This window comes from Phaethon lepturus, unplaced genomic scaffold (assembly GCF_000687285.1).
Source record: "Phaethon lepturus isolate BGI_N335 unplaced genomic scaffold, ASM68728v1 scaffold436, whole genome shotgun sequence".
Taxonomy (NCBI): Eukaryota; Metazoa; Chordata; class Aves; order Phaethontiformes; family Phaethontidae; genus Phaethon; species Phaethon lepturus.
Window position 1 is genome coordinate 38,083 of NW_010548026.1, and position 22,929 is coordinate 61,011.

Consider the following 22,929-nt stretch of genomic DNA (forward strand, 5'->3'; position numbering starts at 1 on the left):
GAAGATATGGACCTGTTGGAGAGGGTCCAGAGGAGGGCCACAAAAAGGATCAGAGGGATGGAACACTTCTAAGAGAGATGGAACACTTCTAAGAGAGATTTGGGGTTGTTCAGCCTGGAAAAGAGGATGCTCCAGGGAGACCTCACTGCAGCCTTTCAGTAAATAGAGAGGCCTTATAAGATGGGGACAGACTTTTCAGCAGGGCCTGTAGCAATTGAACAAGGTTGTAATGGTTTTAAACTAAGAGAGGGCAGATTTGGACTAGATTATACAGAAGAAATTTTTCACAATGAGGGTGGTAGAACACTGGCACAGATTGCCCGGAGAGATGGTAGATGCCCCACCCCTGGAAACGTTCAAGGTCAGGTTGGACAGGGCTCTGAGCAACCTGATGTAGTTGAAGATGTCCCTGCTCACTGCAGGGGGCTTGGACTAGGGGATCTTTAAAGGTCGTCATCTACAATTTTATGAAGAGTACAGAAGCATGAACTTTAAGACAAGATATCCTATCTTGTCTCAAAATAAACTTTGGTCATAGGCCACTAGCATATCTAAATTCTATCATAAAGCCACCACAGTGTAGTTGTGCTCATTGTTCAACTGTGACAAATACATTTAATGAGAATGTTTAAATCTAAATATGTGTATTAATAAATTTCATCATCATGGATTATCTAACAATTCAGTTTAAGTCAGATACCTTATATTCTCAACACCCACAAAACAAACATATTTAACATGACTAAATATCCTGTTCTTTCCAACAAAAAAAAAAAATCTCAGAGTTGACATTAATTGCCACTGTTAATTCCTTGTTTGAGAAGAGCTATCACTTTTCTTTTTTGGTTGCTTAAATGAGCTGCAGTTATGAGACTACAACAAACCTACTGCTATCTAGTATATCAAGGAGTCTACATCAGCTTAATTTCCTACTCCCTTCCTGTAACATTTATGTAGGTGGCACCACTAAGTGGTCATGTTGGAATCCAATATTCATCCCAATCAAAGATGGTAGACACAAATCAGAGATGTGTCTGGTACACAGACAGAAACATCTCTTAAGAAAGGCTTCGAGTTACACTTATTTGATCAAGTGGTACAAACATCAGAAATGCCCTACTAGATCATAGACCATCAATTGCCTTTTTACCTCCTTTTTCTACTGTTGGTAGGCCCAGCCACTTCCTACACACCTTTCCTGATAGAGAACAATTGAATATGTTGGAGGAATGACAATATGTCCCTACTTAACCCTTTCAGTATCTATGTATGAACCTGTTGGCTGTTAGCTTGTCTAATCACTTCTGGAATCTGAGAATTCCCTGCCTCTCCCACGCTCTAGGGAAGCAAATATTAGAAGTTCTCTACCCACTGCATGAAGTGCTTTGTTCCATAAACTTGAGCCAATCTTCTACCAGGTAGAGTGTTCCCGTGTTCTTTCACTGCAGAAAGTGATGAATGATGCTCCAGCATTCAGCTTATTCACCATCTGTATCCTAAGTTTTCTGTGATCACGTGAATTTGACAAGTCTCCTTTTAACATGTTTTAACCCCCTTTATGGGGATAGATATTTTCTGCTTCCTATTTTTAATCTTATTTCTCTTTTTCTATCCCATCCTCACCCAAACAATGCCTGGAAGATTTTCGTACTTGCATGTGTTCTTCATGAGTAGGGCAAAAAAGTAAGGGACACAAAGGGAAGACCTTTCATTCTTTTTGCATGTGCTTTCCATAGTTCTATGAGAAACTGAAGCCCAGCTGTGTCCCCAAGTCAAGTTAGAGGCAGGCAGACCTTACAGATACCATTTTCCACACGTCAGTCCCTTAATCTCACTGATTAATAGATTTTAATGAAATAGGTAACATAAGTAGTGGTGTCCTTTTAAGTTTCACCCTTACTCTTGAAGGTCTATAGCTGCAACTAGTTGATTCACATAATTCTAAAAAAGACTGGTAAGCTCACAGGTAAAGCAAGGAGAGCAAAAAGATTGGAATTGCAAACATGAGAGCTGCACAAAGTATGCCATCTGTGGACTTCAAATAATTTTACTTCCATTCAAGGGGAAAGCTTTTCTCCTTTGCCAGCACTGTCATCTTGACCAGAGCTGTTGTGTCCACAGCATGCATACAGAATGAAACATCAAGTTTCACAGCACATACTGTATGACTGAACAATCAGTAAGTCATTGACACCTTTGATGCTTGCTTAAACTATTTTAAAAAAGCTTGAGCAGGAGATGCTACTTTCCCAGAAGTCCAGCAACAGCAAGTTTAGTACAAAAACAACTGTTAAGAAATTACTTAAGAGCTACAGCTGAGTCTGCAAGTACATTAATAGATGAGAAAAAGCAGCAGAAAGGAAAGAGTCTAAAAACTAACTTTTATTTTAAGCATTTGAGTGAACAGTATAGGACCTTCTGCAAAACAGGTGATATTTACATAACAGTTACTTCCATTTACAGTTTAACATAGTAGATTTTCTCCTCATAACATAACGTTTACGCTTCACAATTTTGTGCTTCTGTTCTGGAATAGTAATCAAGTTTTTTTGGAAGACCGCCTGTTGAGTGATGGTAGAAATTGTACCTTTCTTTGTAGGTGGCTCTTCTTCCACAGTAGGCTTATTTTCAAAGCAACGTTTTCTTCCCACTTCCAATACAGCTTCCTCACAATCCTTGAACTCGTTGCTTTCAATCACTTCGTTAGAGTTCTTCTCTGCTAATTTTCTTTTAATGGTAGTTACAGTGTTGTCCTGTGTTAAAATACGATCAGTTTGAAGTCTTACTAAGTGAGCATTTAAAAGGCTTAGTTTTGTAAAAATATTTGCGTATAAAAGATTACTGTCTGGGTAACATATATAGGGGTTGACAGAGGAACAAGTTAGACATCAGTTACTTAAACCAAAAGCAGGTACACCTTCAGATACTAAAAAGCATGATGCTTTGCACTATGCAGAAAGCAGAGCAAGGCACTAGAAAACTACAAAATGTAAGACTTGCATGTAAGAGGAGTTTGTTTACCACCTGAAAAAAATTTCCAGCATCAAAAGGGTTGATGAAATTCCCGATTTGTTCAAAGGGCAAATGGTATCGCTTTCTTCCCATAGTTGGTCAAGTTGGGAGTTTTAACCACCTTCAAAGCCACAAATCATTTTTATCACGACAGATCTGATGCCATTTAAAAGCCTAGTCAGTTGTGTCATACATACTAATTGACTAAGAATAAAGTTTCTTTACTTGCAAGATGGCACAACTGGCAAGCCATGCTGGTTGCCAAGGCCCAATTACTCATCTTTAAGTACTTAATTTAAAAAAAAAAAATGTATAGAACACACTTGAGGTTTGTGGTCATGTTTTAAGTTTCATGTCACAGAGTCTTATAGAAACACTGGACAGAGTTGGAGCCTTGCTCTTGGAAGGAATAGTAATAGGAAACAGTTATCACAACTCTTATCACTCTCGCAACATTTATATTATTGAAAAGTTAAGTTGTTGTGGCACAGGGGGAGGGAAGAGAAGATTAAGTATGGTCAAACACACACGTTTACAGTGGGAGAGAATGTTAAGTTTCCTTTAAAGAACTACTTAAGTTTCCTTCTCAGAACTACTTCAAGTTGCTGGACATCAGACTCAAAAAAACACTTAACTGCATGTTTTATTTATTTTTTTTTAACCCGTATACATTTAGCCAAGCTAGTCTTTTGGCACTCAGCAACTAGCAGCAGACTAGCCAGTTGAAAGTTATATTAATCATATCAAAAGTAGAGGTATCCTGGCCATCCACTCTTAGTCCACTCTGTTCAATATATTCATATTATTGCTCTTTGAGAGTGTGTGTGCACACTGTGGTGGTGGGTGGAACACATTGATTTTTGTTGCCAATTTACACAATCACCATCCTTCTCACATTGTTAACTTCTAACGTCAATTAAATTTGACCTTTTGCTGCAGCATAACCTCCCTTCCTTCCTCTTCCATTCAGGCAAAAATAGAGAGACAGTAACATAATCCCTCTATTCCCAATGCTTAAGTCCTCCCCGTTTGAGATTTTTCTTTTCTTTAGAGTGGCTCTTCAGAGTGTCATCTACAGTCCTCCAATAACTCCTCCAGAGCATTGCTTCTGAAAGTCCCATTTTTCACACACACCCCCACAGATATTTTGCTGTAACTTTAGTTTTAATGTCAACATCACCTGCTACCATTTCAAGCAAGTAGCAATTACTTACAGAAAATTTCAGTTGTCCAAAATAGTTAAGTCCATTATAAGCATAGATTTAGATTTTTTTTTTATAAAGAAAATTGAGATGTCTGAGACTTACATAGTCTTTTACTGTTTCTTCTAAATGGGATATCAAATCTTGTAGTCTTGTAATGACATCATCTTTTTGTTCCACAATGTCCATTAGTTCTTGAATCCTTTTATTCTGTGTATTCATTTTCTTGGAAAAGAAAGAATAGTAGTTCAGTCGTCTGTGTTAAATTGTTGAACTATACCATGCATTTAGAAGCAAGATCAGTTAAGCTAAGCTTGATATAAAAAATAAAGCCAGAAGCATACTATAATAGCGTTTTAAGCCACTGGAATTTTCTATTAAAGCAAATAAATTTGCATAAGTTTTTTCTTGAGAAAGTTACCTCAGTTGCTTCTTTAAGCTGGTCAGCAGACTCATCCAATTTAACCATCTGTGTTTCAAAGTCTGTAACAGGAAAAGAAGCCTTAATCAAAGAAGCCTTCATCAAATAAGCAGCCATTACATAGTTTACTCAGTAATACATTTTTCCAGATCTTCTGGTACCTCAATAGCTTTTGAATAGATTGATTTACTGATTTATTTTCATGTTGACTTATAGGACACATTTCAAAAGCCGTTTAGGTTTTCTGCATAGGAGAACTGGGCCTAGCAACCCATACAAAATATAGATCATGTCAAGATACTTCTGCTGAAACTGTATTATAAGGTATTACTACTTTTTCCTCTATGAACATCCCACAGGATACCTGAAACACTGCATCCTCAAAATCTAAAGCGCAGGGATTACAATATAACCACAAAAATCAAGAATCAATAGTATGGACATTTTACCCCACAATTCAGAAGTCTGCAATTGACAGTTTCAAGTATTTCATCTTAAAAACGAAATAACCAAGGCCTGTGGAATTGTTCAACCTGAACATACACAAAGCAATTGGTTACCATCTCTATACATATGATTTGGTTCAAAAATCCTGTTCAACTGGATTATTATTTCTGCTTTACAGTAGTCAGTCATTTCTTTTTTCTGCCTTTCACATCACACTTACACCTCGCTCACCTTTGGTTCTCTGTGTCAGCTCTTCTTCGGTTTTGATTAGTTCATTGGTTTTCTTTGACAGCTCTTCTTTGGTCTCAGTTAGTTCAGTGGTAATTTTTCCCAGCTGTTTTTCAAGCCAACCTATAGCTTCCTGCGGGTCCTCTAGGGACACAATGTATCTGTGTGCTGCTTCTGCCTGCTTTTTTATGTCAATGACATCATTCTGCAGAGAATTAATAATGCCCTCAAGGTCAATGTAAGTGCCTGGCCCTATGCTATATTCTTCATCCTGAAAGATAATTTATATCCATTTAGAAGTGGCAAATAATTACACAGTAGCCATTATTTCTACAGAAAATTTGGAAGATCATTATGAATTCAAGCATATAAGTACAGTTAATTCTGGCTTCAAAGCCATCTTGTGGGTTCATATGCAATTTGATTGCCAGTTTCTGTCTATCTTCACACACAAGTCTCCAGTATCAAGTAACAGGTGCTTTATCTTTGTAGCATTTAATGACCCACCATCACATTTCCTTTTATATCACCAAAGTATCACTTCCAAATTTCATCTAAGAGATAGTATTTTTTTTAACCCAATGAGAACATTGATGAACAGCTTCCAAATTTCATGTAAGAGATAGTATTTTTTTAACCCAATGAGAACATTGATGAACACAGCAAGTGAATAGTTTTAGAAAGAACACCTGAAATGTTCATATATCAGTAAAAGTTTGTGAGGTGAAATAATTTGATAAGCTACCACAAGCTTAAGTTGCACTCAAAACACTGACTTCATATCTTTCCTCTTTGTTTTGTAAAACAAAAACTCTTTGACAAAGAGTTCCAAACTCACAAGAGTGAGCCTTAAGTTAAGAATCTAGTGTATATACAATTCTCACTGCTTCAGTTGTAGCTACAATAGCCTTAAGAGGGAAAAAAGTCTGAGACCACTCTAGTACAGTCCATATAGGGGCCTGAGAAGTCAGCTTCAAATACTTTACATGGGCACTTAACACAATAGAGTTTATACCATAACTGCAGCTCTTCCCCCAATTTCTATGCACACAGTAATTTTCACTACGTATTGCAGAAATGCAGAAAACGCCAGGTTCCTAAATGCATACCTAGGGCTCAGCAACTACTCCTATTAAATGGGATAAATATATCTTGCTGAGGATATGGTTACACAGCATGCAATTCCTTGAAACCATCCTTCTAATCTTTGAGACATATCATGACTGTAATAGGGAGTTAGTATAAGGGATGTTATTGTGGGTTGAGCGGGGGAGGTGTAAAAATACCAGAGATCCAGCTTGTTCACTGCAAGGACAATCTTTTAATTTATTTTCTCCATCTGTGTTTTTAGGGTAACCATTTACAAGTTCCTTGAAGATTTCCAGGCGTCTTTCAGAATTTTCTTCAAGCCGTTCTCGTTCGCGAGAAAGGCACTCTCTATAGTAGGAAAAATAAGTCAGCTGAAAGCTAGACAGTATGAGATGCTATGGAGTTCTTAGTATAGGTGCCTATAAACAAAGATGTTTTCCTTTATTTTGGCACAATAGAACAATACTCAAAATGGTACTGCTACATCAAAATAGAAGTGTATTTCCCCCCCACACCCCGCTGAAGAATGAGGGGGAGAGAAATGTACACACAAATTGTGGATAGCACTTAACTACAAACATTTTTTTCTAAGCTTCTTGAGACAGAATACCTGTTTGGAGTATCACTAAGACTGCAGTAACCAAAGAATTCACAAGTGTCACTCTTTCTATAGACAACCTATCAACAAATCTCTTCTGAGGGAAGAGTGCTACAGGAACAAACAATGCTTACAGATTATACACACCCCCCATCCCCCCCCAAATCAAAACCTTTACTACACAGCATTTCTCCTGAACTCATAGTCCAAACAAACTGATATACTAACAGTCTAGCAGAAGAGTGTGGCCTCCTATGGCCATGAGGCAGATTTAAGAAATAAGTGAACCTACTTTGATTTTTTTAACCAGTAACTTTAAAACCACTTAAAGCTAGCTTACTTGAAATCTATTTCCCGCTCAGCAAAATATTGAGTAAATTCTTGTGTGACTTCTTCACGAATTTTTAGTTCCAGGAGTAACTTATTCTTCTTTTCAGTAATAAGTTTGTTCTTCAACTCTTCTATGAGACTTAGCAGCATCTAAAATTACAATTAGTATTTAGTTTTTCATAAAGAAATAGTTTCCCAGAAGTGAGATTTTTCCCATTCCTCAAGCACTATAACAACACTTTACTCCTCCAGTTGGCACAAGTTCTTCCAGTTCTTTTATTAGCTTATTCATAAACAGAAGGATTCATGAGTAGATTGAAATATGTTTGGTACTAGCACAGCAATTTGTAAGTTTGCAAAGAGTAGGCATTTGGAGAGAACATTAAGTTTGTTACAAGAATTCTTGAAGTTGTCTTGAAAAACAGGTTTAAGCTCCATGGGATTTGGCTAATGTTTTCCAGGTGCTCATTTTTGGGGCAGTATTACTGAAATCTCCAGAAAACAGTCTCTAGTTCTCTGTTCCCTCCTCCTTGTCTTCCCTAGAAGTGACTAAAATTGTTGTTTCTTAAAGAATAGTTTTCGTCAGTTTTCTTGTACATAGAATACAAAGGAACAGTCTTCGGTATTGCTAAGAGTCAGGTAATACTTGCTGTGCATTGACCATAGGTTACCAAAAGGAGAGAAAGCCAAATCTGCAATTCTTGCTACTCAGTCTGTACTTTGACACATTTCATGAAGTTTTCCCACAATCAGCACTTAGTCATGAGTAATCCCATTTTTAGTTCTTATGTTGGATTTAAGTAGATTAAGGGCAATTAAAAAAACAAAGTGAGAGACGGGGGAAACTAGAAGCATTTCTTGCTTCAAGACTCCATGCTACACTAATTCTTAAAGTAGCCCTGGCACATACCATATATTCTTCCTTTCCAATAAGAACTTTATTTTCTTCATGTGTCTGCACTGCTGCTTCTCTTGACATGTTATGTTCTTCCTCCATCTCATCATCCTCATCTTCAATCACATCTTCTAAGCTCCTGTCCCACAGGATAGTAGCTCTTTTCCTTGGGATTGGCATTTTAGCATCACTAAGTAGTGACGATTCTCTTGATTTCTGGCCAAATGACTGATCTTGGGGGAGAACAGACGTGTCCATAACAAAAACCTACCCAGAAAATAAAAGAACATCAGTATTTTTTAAACCTCTGCTGGCACTTCCAAGAGATACCTGTTGCACTTTCCTATAGGTCTCCTGAGCATAGTACTCCCCCAGCCTATCATTTGTTCAGATCCACTACTTTGACTGGTTTCCAGCTAGAGTACAAAGGAGTCACTTTATAGTCTAACCCTTCTTTGGTCCCAGAAATACCAAGTTTCACTAGCTGGATAACCTACAAGAGGGTTGCCACCTCATGTACCAACAGATTTCTCTATTTCCTATACTTTGAGTTTCTAGTTGCATTACACGAACATCATCCTACAAATTCTATTTCTCAAATAGCTGTATCACCCTTGCAGTCTGCTCCTTTTAGTGTTGTACTTAACCTGCTTAGATAAGCCCACATTCCAAAGGCCTAGATCTATTGTCCTTTGAAGATATCTGTCACCAATAGTTTTCCATGGCTTCTATTAAGGCTGCAGTACTAATCCCTGACACTTTTGTCTTCCAACTTTGCAAGGGTTATATCACTCCACTTCTACTCATTCTGCTTATCCTCCACCTTCCCACTGAAGCCTCTATGGACATAAAGACAACCTTTCAAACACTCTTTTCAAACAGAACCTGCTCTTTACATGCAAAACAGAAGTACTAATCAACAAAATAAAGTACACCACACTTACTTTTTGTGCAATGGCTGAGAACTTTAGCACGTTCAGTGTTTCATCATATGCTGAAGTACATTGGCTTATGTTTACTATCATGTATACCTTCCCCTTTCCACTGAAGAATCCTTGAAGGAAATGAGTTAGCTTACTTTCCCGAAAGGGTATGTGCTGCTGCAACCTTTAAAGACAAAAGAACAGATGATGAGAAGTTTAATAATTTCCAGTCAGTGAGAGAGCTATCCAGCTTCAAGACTTAAAAATATTTATAAAATCAGTAATTTTTAAATCAATTAAAATTGCTTTCAACTAGATACAGCTGTTTCTGAAGAGATTGCACGGCTGCGGTGACTGATGCTTTAGACATCATATCAGATAGGCTATAGCAATACAGTCAATGGGAGCACTAAACCAAAAGCACATTCAACATTTAGCCTGGGGAAGGTCATATAGCCTCGTGCTACATCAGACTATACCCCACGTCTCTTTTCCTTTCCACAGTCATGAGAAGTGCATACCTAGTTCTAGGCATGCAGTATCCAACACCAGAGATGTCTCTCTAACCTGCCTCTGAGAATGGACAATAGCAAGTACCTAGGCAAGAAAATGAGTATACACCAAACATATGGAGATACTTCAACAGAACTTTTCCCCCTAATCCCCCAGCAATTTGGCATTTCCTAAATCAGAATTTGTGCCATTGAATTTGATTCAGCTGGTGATGTAGTTTTTGGCTTATAGGAAATTTTATGAGAATTCCTAAAACAGGACTAAACATACACTTGCTACTGAATAGGTTGCCTGCATTTTGGACATGACAGCTATTCAGTTATATGAAGAGTGCGGCAGAACTCAGCAAGATAGTGACACTCCTGACAGAATATATATACAGCTCATAAGTAGCTTTGCTGCAGAACTAATAAACAGGAATCATTTTAAGAAAGTTAACAGCTTCTTATTCAAGTGGAAAGGGGTATCTATTAACACTTTAAGAGATCATGCTTCAGAACATTTCTTCTATATTGTTAAAATTCCAAGTTATTAGGATCAGAAAACAGACATTCTGAATACATTAACAGCCCTCCAAGCAGCTGCTAGTTTTAATACATCCTTCCTATCTGGAAGGAACAGGAAGATAAGACAGATAAATTCACAAAATGTAGGGTTAATCATGAACACATGCTAGCAAAGTTTTTTCATCTTAAGGTATCATAGACTTTGACTAGGCTGTCAGGAACAGTGTTATGGGGTAAGTGAATTTGGCAAAGCACATCTGGGCATATCATCTGGCAGACAGAGTTCATTTAACTTCTGGAGACAGAAATAATATTCAGATGAGAACCTGTGAGGAAGCAGTTCTTCAACCACTACATCTAGCTGTGACTATATACTGTACTGTTTTTCAGACAACTAATTTCTATATTATTTTACTTTCATTTAGATCCCCAAACTAGAACATAAGTAGTGGGAAGACTTCCTTTTTTCTGCATATAGTTAGCTAGACCAGGAAGGGAGTGTTAAAGTTATGCCAAGATTTAGAAAAAAAAAGACAAACTGTGTCCAAGAGTGCACAGTTATAATAGCACAGCATAGTTCACAAAGGAGTAAAAAAGGATGAAAATTTGACTCTTACTATGACACTAGTGAAAAGGGGGTTTTAAACTTATTCCAACATTTGTTCAATAAGCCAGGCTTCGAAAAAGAAAGTTAAATTGCTAAAAATCTATGATAGCATATTTAAAGGATGTTAGAATTTGAATTAAAAAGAGAAAAACAAGGCAGGTTTAAATATAACTATGGTGGATCAACAAGACTTTACAAGTCTATACATCTTTTCTACCAAAAACTTAATGTTAGCATTGTATACTTTAAACAATAGCTTCTAAATGTTGTAGGCAATACCTAAAAAACACAACCAGTTTGCAGTTTGTAAGAGGACTTACTTGGACTGTTGACAGTTCTTGAGTGCATTAATACACTTGCCTAGAATCAGGAGAGAGGTGTTTATATTTCCACTCTCTTTCAATCTATCGCCTTCGTTGCGGGTCTTGGTACATCTTTCTGAACCAGCAAGATCACACATTGATAATCTGAAAGCAGATAAGGAAAATTCACTTATTTACCTTAGAATATGTACAAATTATTCACTTTTAAGATCACTTTTCTTGCATGAAAAATTTCTTGATCTTCATTTGCATGAACCTTCCATCTTTTCCAATGTTGCTTTCCCAATAAAATTTCACACTACTTGCTGCCAAACCCTTTCCCAACATGTTTCCTATTTTTCCTCAATGTCCTCTTCCTTCTGAGGACTGACAAGAGTTCAGGAGCATAGCAGGCTAGCAGAACCTTGCGCTGAACAGAGGGGACAAGATATAGAACAGCACTGCAGCCTGACGTCTTGAGATAGAGGGTCAAGTACTGTATGAATGTAGGAAGTGGGGAAACCACCACACATGGATGAGGCTCTACAAGGGACCACTGGGTATGTAGTACAGTACCAATATATCAACGTGGAAGATAATTGCCATCCTCATCACAAAAAAGAGGGGGACTCTGCTCTGAACTTACTCATTGACTCTGGTCACTCGTGGTGCTCCTGAATCTTCAATTTTTAGTACCTTAACTGTGAATACGCTGTGACTAAAAGGAGAAGTTTAAATCAGCAGAGAAGTGATAAAGTAGACCAATACCTTCAAAATATTTTTAGCCTCCGCATCATCTGTTGTGATTGCTGAATTTGTCAACATAGCTAAGCATGTACTCTATCAGATGCAAATATTTAAATTTTTATATTTACATAGCACTTATTTTGCTTTTTCCTCAGACATTTAGATGGAATAAAGCTAAGTGCTTTTTTTCGCTTGAAAGACAGCATTTGATAAAACACTGTTAACTTTAGCACATGTTCATCTTCTTGAAGGATTGAATCCTTTTGGCTTAAAGCATTGGGTCACATACTGCTAAAGGATGTCAAAACTGAAACCTAGACATCTAGACCTAGGTATCTAGGCCTCTTTCCCCCCTGCCAAAGCTATAAGCCTTATTTTAGTTTTTCTTTCCTCCCACACACCATCCTCTGCCCAACGTTATTCAAAATGTTTCTCACCTTCTGCTGGAGCAAGTATTTAGTTTCGTGCTTGCAATACTCTGGTGTTTCAACCCCAGTTTTAGAAGTCTAAAAGCTTCTTTAGAATCAGAAATCTGAACCCACTGTAGATCTTTAGGAAGAAGAAGCATGATATTCTTGTAAATATTGTTATCAAAAAGAAAGAAAGGATATGGGGATAATACATTTACTTGAGATATATAAACATTTTACTAAGTCTGCTTCAGACAGAAATTTTATGATAACAAATAAGATCAAGATTCCCCCTTCCATAAAGGAAGGACAAGCATATCGCATCATTTCATCCTATTAGCACACTAAAATATGTTCCATCCAAATTAAGTGAGCAACCTTAGCCTGAGCATTGAAAAGCTGAAAGTTAGGGCTTTCATACTCGTATTAGAATGTATGTTCATATTCATCAAGGCAGAATTCTACCTGGACCGCTTCTCTACTTTAGCCTACAGGCTGAGGGGGATGGAGGGGGGCAGAGGCAGGGCGGGAAGGTGTCATCTAGACATTTTTCAGGGCCATCAACTTAACTGAAAGAGATCACTGAAGAATTTTGTCTGCAGTATGACTACTGTATGTCATCTTGTTACGTGCTAAATACCTACAACCCTACTAATAGAACTTATAATATGAACATTATGGCCTCTATTAAACTAGAGGTCACCAAAATTGTACTAGCAAAAATAGCAGCTGTGACCAAAAAACCCCCAAGAAACTCATTAATTTGTTTTCCTCAGTAACATCAGGAACAGCCTTACACTTCTAAGCTTTATGAAAGATTATGCCGAAGCATCGCTCAAAGCAGACTATTTCCTACTTCACACATTTTCTAGTCTTTGAAGAAACGAAGGAGTTGGCTTTATTGTCCAATTCAGCTTTTTTGAGTCTATAATTTGGCATATGAAAGATAAAAGCAGCAGGTCAAACACCTACAGAAAAGCCTTTAATCTAGAACTGGTGTCTTGATTGTCCAAAGAACCTGTAACAAATCAAATGGGTTTCAAACCCTATTTTCTCCAGGGCCAGAAACAAACATTGAACTGTTATTTTGAGTTCTGTTAGCTCTCTGTCCCCCAACCCAAATTACATTACAGGTTTGGTTAAACTGAAGTACTGTAAAATGTAATTTGTAGTCAGACTGAACATACATATTCTCTGAAGTCCATTTCTCTACAGAAAATACCATTAAAAAAGAGCCAGTTACAACTACTGTTAAGAACTTTGAGTCTTTTCTTAAAAAAGGAAAAACCAAACCACTAACAAATTTGTCAAGTGTTTTCAAAATTTCTCTCATTTCAAAGAAGTATCAAGGTAGCAGAATGTATGCAGGCTTTTAAAGATTTACAGTCAAGAATAAAGAGAAAATGCTACTAAAGGTTTTCCAATCTAGAAAGAAACATTATTACAGGAAGACTGACTTTTCAAATTACACATTTGGCAATTTCCAGTGTATTCTATTCTAATCACCTTTTACATAAGAACATCCCTTGATGTCTTGAGCAAGGCGTAATGTTTTTCTTTTCTTGTCATTTGATATAGGAGTCAGTAGATCATAAAAACATTCATTGTAAATCTCAAAAAATGAAACCCAAACAGAAAACTTCATGTAATTTTTCACAGTTGTGCTAGATTGTTCTGAGTCTTTTAAGAGTTCTTCCAAATCTGCCAAGTACAAAGTATTACAAGTCAATACAGGCCCAGTAAAGTGAATTTCATAAGTGAAAGTTGATATTGCAGCAGCCTTTTAAAAAAAACATTTACCCCAGACAAAAATACTTTGACATTTTCACCCCCTTTCTTAAGTATCTGAAAGTCACATGCTTACACTACATATTTGTAGAGTAGGTGCCCCTTGCCATTTGCTTTTCTACTTGCAAATTCTATCAAAAAATATCTTTAGAAGGCAGAGAATTACACTGACAAGAACGCTTCATTCTGACTTTTTAAAGCAAATCTAGTATTTAGGTAGTTTATAAATGTTAGGATTACGTTTATCTAGTTACATACAAGTACTCTAAAAGCCTGTCAGGATACCACTAGGGCCCATAGCATAAGTAGTACTACTTTTCCTTGCTATAGTTTCATCTCATTTAATGACAGTTCATATATTCTTCTAACCATTTTATCTTTGATTTTTCTGCCCAGATAACTTGCTCACTGTGCAATTCACAGGCATATAAAAATATCAAGTAGTCACTTTATTAACACAGGCCAGAAGGCAGTTATCGAGCTTAAGAAAGCTTCTTTGCCAGATTTAATTGCAATTCTTTAATATAAAACATACCCTTAGAATCAACTGGTGCTTTGTTGTTAGTGCTGTTTTGATGGTCTACCTACAAAAGAGGACAGAGACTTTAAGATCTATTGTTGACAGTACAGCACTAGTTACTTTAACAGCTCTATTGTCCTACTAGATAGGAATACAACATAGCTGCAGTAAGTCAATACAAAGATCCTGGCTACACATCATGCCTAGTTCAATACACCTGTACACTCCTATTGAAAGGGTTGTTCTCACCTTAATACTCATTCCTGACACAGGATATAGCATTTCAGCTTGCTGAACCAGAAGAAAACCAGCCACAGAAAAATAGAGGGGTGGGAGTCCACACAGAAACAGGCTACTTTAACATGATTATTTGCAAGAGTCCAGTTGCAGTTTACACATTACTCCTAATCTGGTGAATCTAGAGTCCTGAAATTTGTTTTATTACTTGTATTTTGCTAATTCAGGAATCCATATCTTACGGCTTACTAGGCCAACCCTTAGAAACAGAGGTAAATGTAGAACACTCATTCACTTAAGAAATTGAGAAACTTACTGTTTCATGATACAGCTGTAGAAACCTTTCACAGTTGAAATAAAGTCTAGGTGTTAGAAAGAAAGGAAAATTTTCTTCTGCTGTGCTCTTTAAAAAAAGTTAACGCAAATGTCAACAGCAAGAGTTTATGAAGTTCACATGTATACACTCCATTCCCAGTCTTAGTTTTGGTTGGTTGGTTTTATTGCACTTCACAGAAGTGCAACTAATCTACCAAAACCAGTATGCTTAAGAGAAGAAACATGGATTAAAGAACAGGTGTTGTCTGGGTTGTTGTTTGGTTTTGTTTTAAATGTTTTCTCAAGAGTATATTTCATATAAAGCTGGGATTCCATAAAGTGATTCTTAAAATAGCTAAATATTTATGTAATAAAAACTTCTAGGTTTAAGGTTTACACATATTAAAAAACCACCCTGTGTCTGTTTAAGTAGATGCAAACCTTGCCACCAAATTTATAAGCTGAAGTATTGTTCTTATAACTACAGTTTTAGAAACCAGAGGGGACATATGCATATTCATGCACATGTGTGACAGGTTTTTCTTAAGTCCTTAAAGACTGCTAGATCTAGATTTAACATATGCCTGTGCTTTTGAAGTTAAGACTTTTGCTGCCACCTGCCTTCCACACTAGAGAAGTTCAGTTAACTCACAGAATAAAAAAAAGAACTTAAAAATAAAATCAAGGTAATAGATATATTCCATCCCACAATGGCCAGAACACCTCATTAAAACTTAGCATGCCACGAGGGAGATGCTTAATGTTTTTCATTAAAAATAATTTAAAAAGCACAATAATCCTTTTCTAGTTCCAATTCCTAGCATATGCTCAAGGCTTTTTTATATTACTGCATTAATTTCAGAATTAAAAAGAATAAGAAAAAGGTATGCTTATAAAAGAAACAGATCCCCCATAACAGTAATTGGTCTAAACAGTTTTAAAATTCCAGGCAACGCAAAAGTGAAGTGCATTTCTGGACTGCTCAACAATCATCTGTTTAAGAATAAAGTCCAGCAGAAACCCATCTTAATTCAAATCTTTACAAGTCCACTGGCTTTGTAGCTCTTCTGTTTCAAAAAATTTTTTTGCTTCCTTTAAGGATATTTACCAAACTGGAAGAGTGGAACAACCTTAAAAATCAGTAGTTTCTTTCAAGTATCCTGAAAGGCAATAAATTTTTTGAAGGAGCAGGCCTACTAGCGACCCCACAGAGAGAGAGATTATTTGCATTCAGTCCTTAAGCACCAGTAACCCCAAAGGATAAATTATCAGGTGCCCAAGCTATAGAAAAAAAAAAAGCTTAGAGTTTACATCCTATCAAGTATTCAGCCACAAGACAGTAATCCACAGGAGAACAAGGTCCATCAGCTCTATTGCTCACTTTACTGCTAATCTGAATAGCTGGCTGACAGCAAATAGACACATCCATGTTTAAATAGTCTCTTCCCACTGAAAAATGAAGAGGGTAACATTGAGCTATCTAAAGATGTGTATATTCATCAGTATAGAAAGAAGTGCTCCTCTACCTCTTTTGTTAGACGAAGTATTGAGTTTTTAATAGCAGTTTCTTCTCTAACTTGGTCTTTAGTCAGCTTTATATAATCTCTACACCGATGTGGTTTGAGATCCATTGCTGTGTATAGCTTTCCTTGAATATTTTTAAACAACATATCCATAGTCCTTGGCAGAATACCAACATCATCTTCTGTCCCTGTAAGCAACATGCAAAAGAAAGATCCTAATTATTACTGTGAAAAAGGTATACAGATAAATGAAGACAGAAAGATAAGCAATTCTAATATCAAGGCATACACGAGGAATTTGGAGGCCACTGACAGTATGAAGCAATGGTTTGGTATTCTCAAGGTAACAGAATTATCATTAGAGTGTTTTGAACAGTATTTGTCTTTCAGCAATAGCTCATGCTCTGCCCCTTAGACAGTAAGGAGCATAACATAAACCAAAAAACCGCCGGGGTATTCTGCATGAGCTTAATTTTAAGGAAAAAAATGCCAAACATAAAAGCCACAACCAAAAGACATTTAATAGAGATCAGCGGTTTTACAATCGCATTTCACAGGCTGCCTTAACTCTCTCTCAGAAGTAATCTTGAAATACAACTAATGTCTGAACTCTCAGCTGCCGTCATGTACTAATGCCACAGACCTTACAAAAAGTTCTAGAAAACTTGTGGAGACTCACTCCTTTCCCTGTCCCAGACCCTTTTCTCAGGGCATACTACTTTTGCACTTGAAAGGCAATAAGGAGTGAAGTAAAAGCCTCTGCATACTTGATCTTTCTGAACCAAGATGCAAGTTTAAAAAGGGTTCACTTAACCCAGAGAGAAGGGGACAGAGGAGTTAGTGGAAGAGAAACTGCTGTCCTGTCTCAGACTCTGACAGCATCATTTACCAGCCTCTGATTTCTCCTACTCCTGAGACAGACAGGCTTTTATCAGTTAAAACACCAGCTGTGTTGCCTACATCAGAACCTATGTAAAATTCTGTTGGCACTCAAACACCAAGTTAGGAACCAAATAACATATTAACTTAAAGTACTGATGCGTTATATGTTTGTCCTCATCTCCTCCCTTCTCTAACATTTTTTTGTTTATTGTAAAGCTACTTGTAATTCAACTTAATATCAACAATGTAACAGTAACTGGAAACCAATGAACAGTCCTAAAAAAACCTGCTTTACCCTTCACTTAAGTCCTTTGCCATTGACTGAATACAGGTGCTCATGTAATGCCAAAGTGGAAAGGCTATATTGACAATAATGGGAATAACAGAAGAGGAAATTATGTCACCCAGTAGGCAACATTCTGCCCTGCCAATTCTTATCACAAGTTAATAGTCAAGTCCTAAAAATACAATACCATGAAAAAGTCTCCAGAGTCTGAAGAGAGGCAAATCAAAAATTCTTGAAAAACCACATGATATACCCCAAACTAGTCAAGCATGGCAGGGGTGGGGGCACTGTACACTTTACGAATTTTGTTTTTTGTTGTTTATATATTATGTATTAGGACAGGAAAGAGCATCCCATTATTGCTCCAGATTAGTGATAAACAAAAGTGTTGGCAGTAGCCTTCAGTTATAATCCGCCTAACAGAAGATCACTTAGAAGACAATGTAACTTCAGTAAAGATCAATTTCATATAGCACAAAATTCAGTGTCCTTCTGCTGCTTCTGTGCATATAATAAGCAGTATGGGATCTAGAACTGCCATTTCACTATAGGAGAAATAATTATTTGCATGTGAATCAAATCACCTCATTTGTTAAAATGCTTTGAAAAATAATTAAAGAATGACATCTTCTGACCAGAAAGATACTGAGCTTTATCAGTATAGAAATAGCACATCAGGAGTCAAGATCTCCTAGGATATTATTGATAAGCTCAGAAACTTGAGACAAGACATAAATACTTGGAAGTAAGCAAACATGTTACAAAACATTCTCTGCCTGTAATAATTGAAACAAACTCATATGCAGAGTCTTCAAATAAGGACTGGTATTTGAGATGCGTATGACCTTTGTAATAATAATAAAAAAATAACAAAATGCTAGTCTGGTGTAGAGTGACTTACACACTTTTCACATCCTGACATATATAGAGGATCTATTTTCCTAACTCCCCCTCCACCCTGACATTCTAGATACTTGGAAGGGAAAAAAAGTCACACACACCTGGTTGAAGTTTTTACAGCCTTACAAAGCTATACCACTATACGTTTATGTAAACTCTGGCAGTGACTGTCTGTTATCAGTTTAGCGATACTTGTTATAGAAGGAGAATTTCAAAGGCCATTCATTAATATTCAAGAGAAGCCAATGTATAGGGCCTACAGTTTAAATAAAGGAAAAAATTATAGTTACAATATTTCTGCTAGAAGTAATCCTCACTTTAAAAAAAGGAAGTTAATTCAAGGAGAACACATTTCTACTTATACCTTGGAATGTGTAGGTTTTCCCAGCATTTGTAACGCCATACGTAAAAATAAGACGATTATATCCATCTAAGAAATCTTGCACTGGTTGTCTCATTGCACCTTCAAAGAATTCTTCTTGAGTTGTTTCAGGTCCAAACACCTGAGCATTACCAAGAAACACCTTTATTTCTCTTAAGCAACCAAGCAATCATTAGAGACTTACAAAGATTCTTTTAAATTCTATATGTTTATAATCTTAAAGACTATTGACGTTTAAAAAAAGCTAGTTTGCTTTGTATTAAACTATACAAGTTAAACAACTTGTTCCAGGAATAAATTAAAAGCTTTTGAAGACAATTCATTTACTCGTGAAAAAGTGAACTTCTGTATCATATGTCCAGCAGTTTTTTCACTTAGTCGACTCAAAGAGTTTTTGGGGGGCTTCAGTATGATGCTTGTTGAGTCTTCAAGTGAAACACAGTCCTATTAAAAGGAAGCACAAGTAATACAAACATGAAAAAAGAATGAAGAGCTCAGCTTACAGAAAAAAACCATATATATTTAAAGTATTTTAAAACTAAATAAACGTCACACCTGCAATTCATTTTCTCTTTCCAGTGATGTAAACGGCCTAATACGCAGGCACACTTGTATGTGTCCCTTAGACTCCAAGCTGCTCCTCTTAAATAAAAAAAAATTAAGGAAGTTAGAAATTTGAATAGATTCTTTGTTTGAAGATTAGCATGCTAAGGCAGTTTTATTTTCATCGGGCTATTTTGAACAGACTTATTTGATGACATGGGAAGCAAAAGTAATTCACTATATCAGTTTTTACAAGTCCTTAGGCCCCTGCAGAAGTTAGAGTTAATAATCTTGCAGAACATATTATATCTATATATAGATATAGATCTAGAGATATATATAGATATAGATCGAGAGAGAGAGAGATGCATGCTACATTCAGGCCAACTAGAGATCAAGAACGAAACCCACAAAAACATTCTACGATTAAGCTGTTCTGAACTGGCAATTAGCCTAATTCACAGAAGACTGATGCACCCAATAAGGCAGCAATGCAGGGCCACACTGCTTAAATCTAATCCTATGTATGACCTCCAATTTAAAAACCTCCTACAGATGCTTTTCATCTTCTTTGTAAAATTCTGATTATCCTCATCCATGAAAGGACTAAACTTATTAAAAAAAATCCAAACAATGCAAACACAAAAGCTTTCTTACCTGGCTTGTGTCTGAGCTTGAAGAAACCGAAGAAAATTCAGCAGAGAGATCTGCTTTAAGATCTTCCACGTTTACTGGTCCTGTTCTTTGAGAAGGCTCAACACTAGCAATATAGGATGGTCTGAAAAATTTCTCATTATCCAAAGTCAGCTCCATCCTGCAAGATAAAATAAAACTGGTTTTGGCTCTCTCATCACATAATGTAAGAGTTTCTGAAGTCCCTTAGAAGACAAGTCAGTTTGAGACCAATAGCTGCAGTTTCTTTAAGGAGAAAGCTTTCTTCATCCTATTCATAACATAGATAGCAAGTTTCTGATAGCTGGGGAGAGGGTCTACAGAGGGGTTCGCATTATGATGCGACAAGAACCACCATTCTTCTTTCAGTGAAAAGCAACTTTTTGCCAGGCAAAAGCCTTACACACAATCTTGTTAAAACCATCTCTGACAAGAAAGATATAAAGAGAAAAAAACTAATCATACTGTTTCACATCCATTTCTCCATCATCCCATTATAGTATCCATTTAGAATAAAAGCTCATTGCAAGAGTAACCCAAACTTCATAGTTATCTCGGCAGGACTTGATAACAGTATTATAAAGATAACCTGATGTGGCTTAAGACAAGACAGAGTACAGAAACATTCCAAATACTAATAGATGGCTTTAGCTATTAAAGGCACACTAGAAAATTAGAAGACCTCATGCCAGAGTACAAGTTAAAGTATTGCTTTTTAGTCATTTGATCAGAAATTAATTTATTAATCCATAATTTAATTATTTTTGTGCATCTCAGAATCTGGGCAGTGAAGATTTGCTACAGAAAATGAAAGCAAAATTGATTCAGTGTTGATAGTGGACAGATAAGTTTCCAAATAACCTTTAAAAAAGTGCATTTTTATTTAAAAATATTAGCATATTTTGTCTGCACTTTACTCTCCTATTGCTTTTTCCTGTGACATTACAGATGCGACTTGGCAGCTTTTGTTACGGATTAAGTTTAAAAATAACTCATCGGACAATTACTCATAGACGATGGTAGCAAGTGATGTAGCAATTAGATATTTAGATATCTACTCCATAGCCTCCTACTGTTTTGAAGCTTTGGACACAACAATTCAACAGTCTTCTAAGGTACATTCCCATGTCTATGCTCCAACGGTGCATATACATTGTGTCTCTAAATATTAATGGAGAGCAGGCAGTGCTCCTTTTGAGCAAGGTTGGTTCAAAGCTCCTTTGTTCAGGAATGGTGCTGCCTATCAAGCAATCATATCATTTTTGTTTGCCCCACATAAAACCCGGAACGTGCCAAAACACTTAACAGCTCAGCCTTCCTATCTAGCCTGTAAAAGGCAGATACAGAACTTCAAGCAGCTAGACAAACATCACCAAGCTACAAAGGAGGTAAAGCTGTACATGAACTAAGCAGCAATGTTTACTTTGTTTCTTCTAATCTACAGCTTTTATTTTTGTCAAGCAACTGTATGAAAACCAGGAAAAACCTGACCTAAAATATTATCACAGCTTAAACAAACACTGAGCTGTGAATAAGCTACTGCTCAAAATAAATATACCTGTGCTGTCATGATCTTATTCATCAGCTACAAAGTCACACTGCAAAATTCTTAGCAGTCCTTGATAGGAAATATATTTGTTAGAAAACTGACATTTTAGTTGCTTTAAATATAAGCTTATTTTAAAGCATGATTTGTCAAGATTATGCTCTCATTCTGTGCCTCTTCACATAACAGGGAAAAAGCAAACATTAAGCTGTGTATGCAAAGCTGGGACTGAAAGTCTTCACGTGAGCCCAGCACTCAGACCAGTAATGTTCACCTACTGACAGCATGCATAACCAAGACGCTGACTGCCCATCTGTCTCCCCATTGTCATACAACACTGTAATTACTTTAGATATTCTGGTGTAAACAGGTATATTACCTGGCTGTAGCCACTAAAAGGTACTTGTATACTGGGATATGTTATTGTAACTCTGCTTAGCATAACTATAGAGATTAAAGCTGCAGACGCCCTAAGAGAGGAGGATCCAGAGTGGCATGCATAGTGAAGTGCGGCCACAGTACACACAGACTGTAGCATTGTCAGGCAGCGCAAGAAAGAATCGAAAATGCTCCAAACCAAAACAATAAGCCTGGCGGCTTACATAAAACATAAAGTGTTAGTCCTCCCACTTAAAAAAATTAAAAAGGAAAATTTTCGCTCTGCAAATATCAATCTTTCACTTCAAGGCTTTACACTATTTTCCCGTTCTTATGGCATATGGCCGTAGGGCTTTGTCAGCCTCACGGCCCTGGGCCGGGCGCTACCCGCGGCCTGCACGCCCCACAGCAGCACCGAAAAGTTTTCACACACCACCACCCGTCACCCCCGTCCCGCCCGTGGCTTTTCGCCCAGCGCAACCGCCAGTAACTAGGATGGCAACAGGGAGAAGCGAGAGGAAGAGCTCTCAGCACCACCCACCACGAAGGCCTCCCACACTACTTCTCAGCTCCGCAACCTCCAGGCCGCCGCCCGCCCTCCCAGCGAAAACCCAACAGCCCCGCAACCCTCACGGGCTTACCTGAGAGCCTCCGCCACGCAGGGCGGGCCCAGCCGCCCACCCTCGCCGAATGAAGGCAGCAGCACACTCGGCTGGGGGCGGGCCGG

The 22,929-nt window shown here is 37.2% G+C and overlaps 1 protein-coding gene across 1 annotated transcript in view; it reads right to left on the reverse strand.

Moving 5' to 3' along the window:
- Positions 1-20,419, reverse strand: part of KIF20B (kinesin family member 20B) — a 39,484-nt gene extending 19,065 nt beyond the window's left edge. Inside the window, 18 exon segments of the mRNA XM_010289802.1 lie at positions 2,588-2,753; positions 4,320-4,439; positions 4,636-4,697; positions 5,314-5,581; positions 6,597-6,747; positions 7,338-7,477; positions 8,238-8,455; positions 8,620-8,638; positions 9,158-9,329; positions 11,092-11,238; positions 11,720-11,791; positions 12,258-12,369; positions 13,737-13,922; positions 16,541-16,801; positions 19,046-19,184; positions 19,391-19,507; positions 19,619-19,703; positions 20,256-20,419. Of these exon segments, the coding sequence (XP_010288104.1) occupies positions 2,588-2,753; positions 4,320-4,439; positions 4,636-4,697; positions 5,314-5,581; positions 6,597-6,747; positions 7,338-7,477; positions 8,238-8,455; positions 8,620-8,638; positions 9,158-9,329; positions 11,092-11,238; positions 11,720-11,791; positions 12,258-12,369; positions 13,737-13,922; positions 16,541-16,801; positions 19,046-19,184; positions 19,391-19,507; positions 19,619-19,703; positions 20,256-20,419 (2,599 nt within the window).
- Between the last annotated feature and the right edge of the window lie 2,510 nt (positions 20,420-22,929).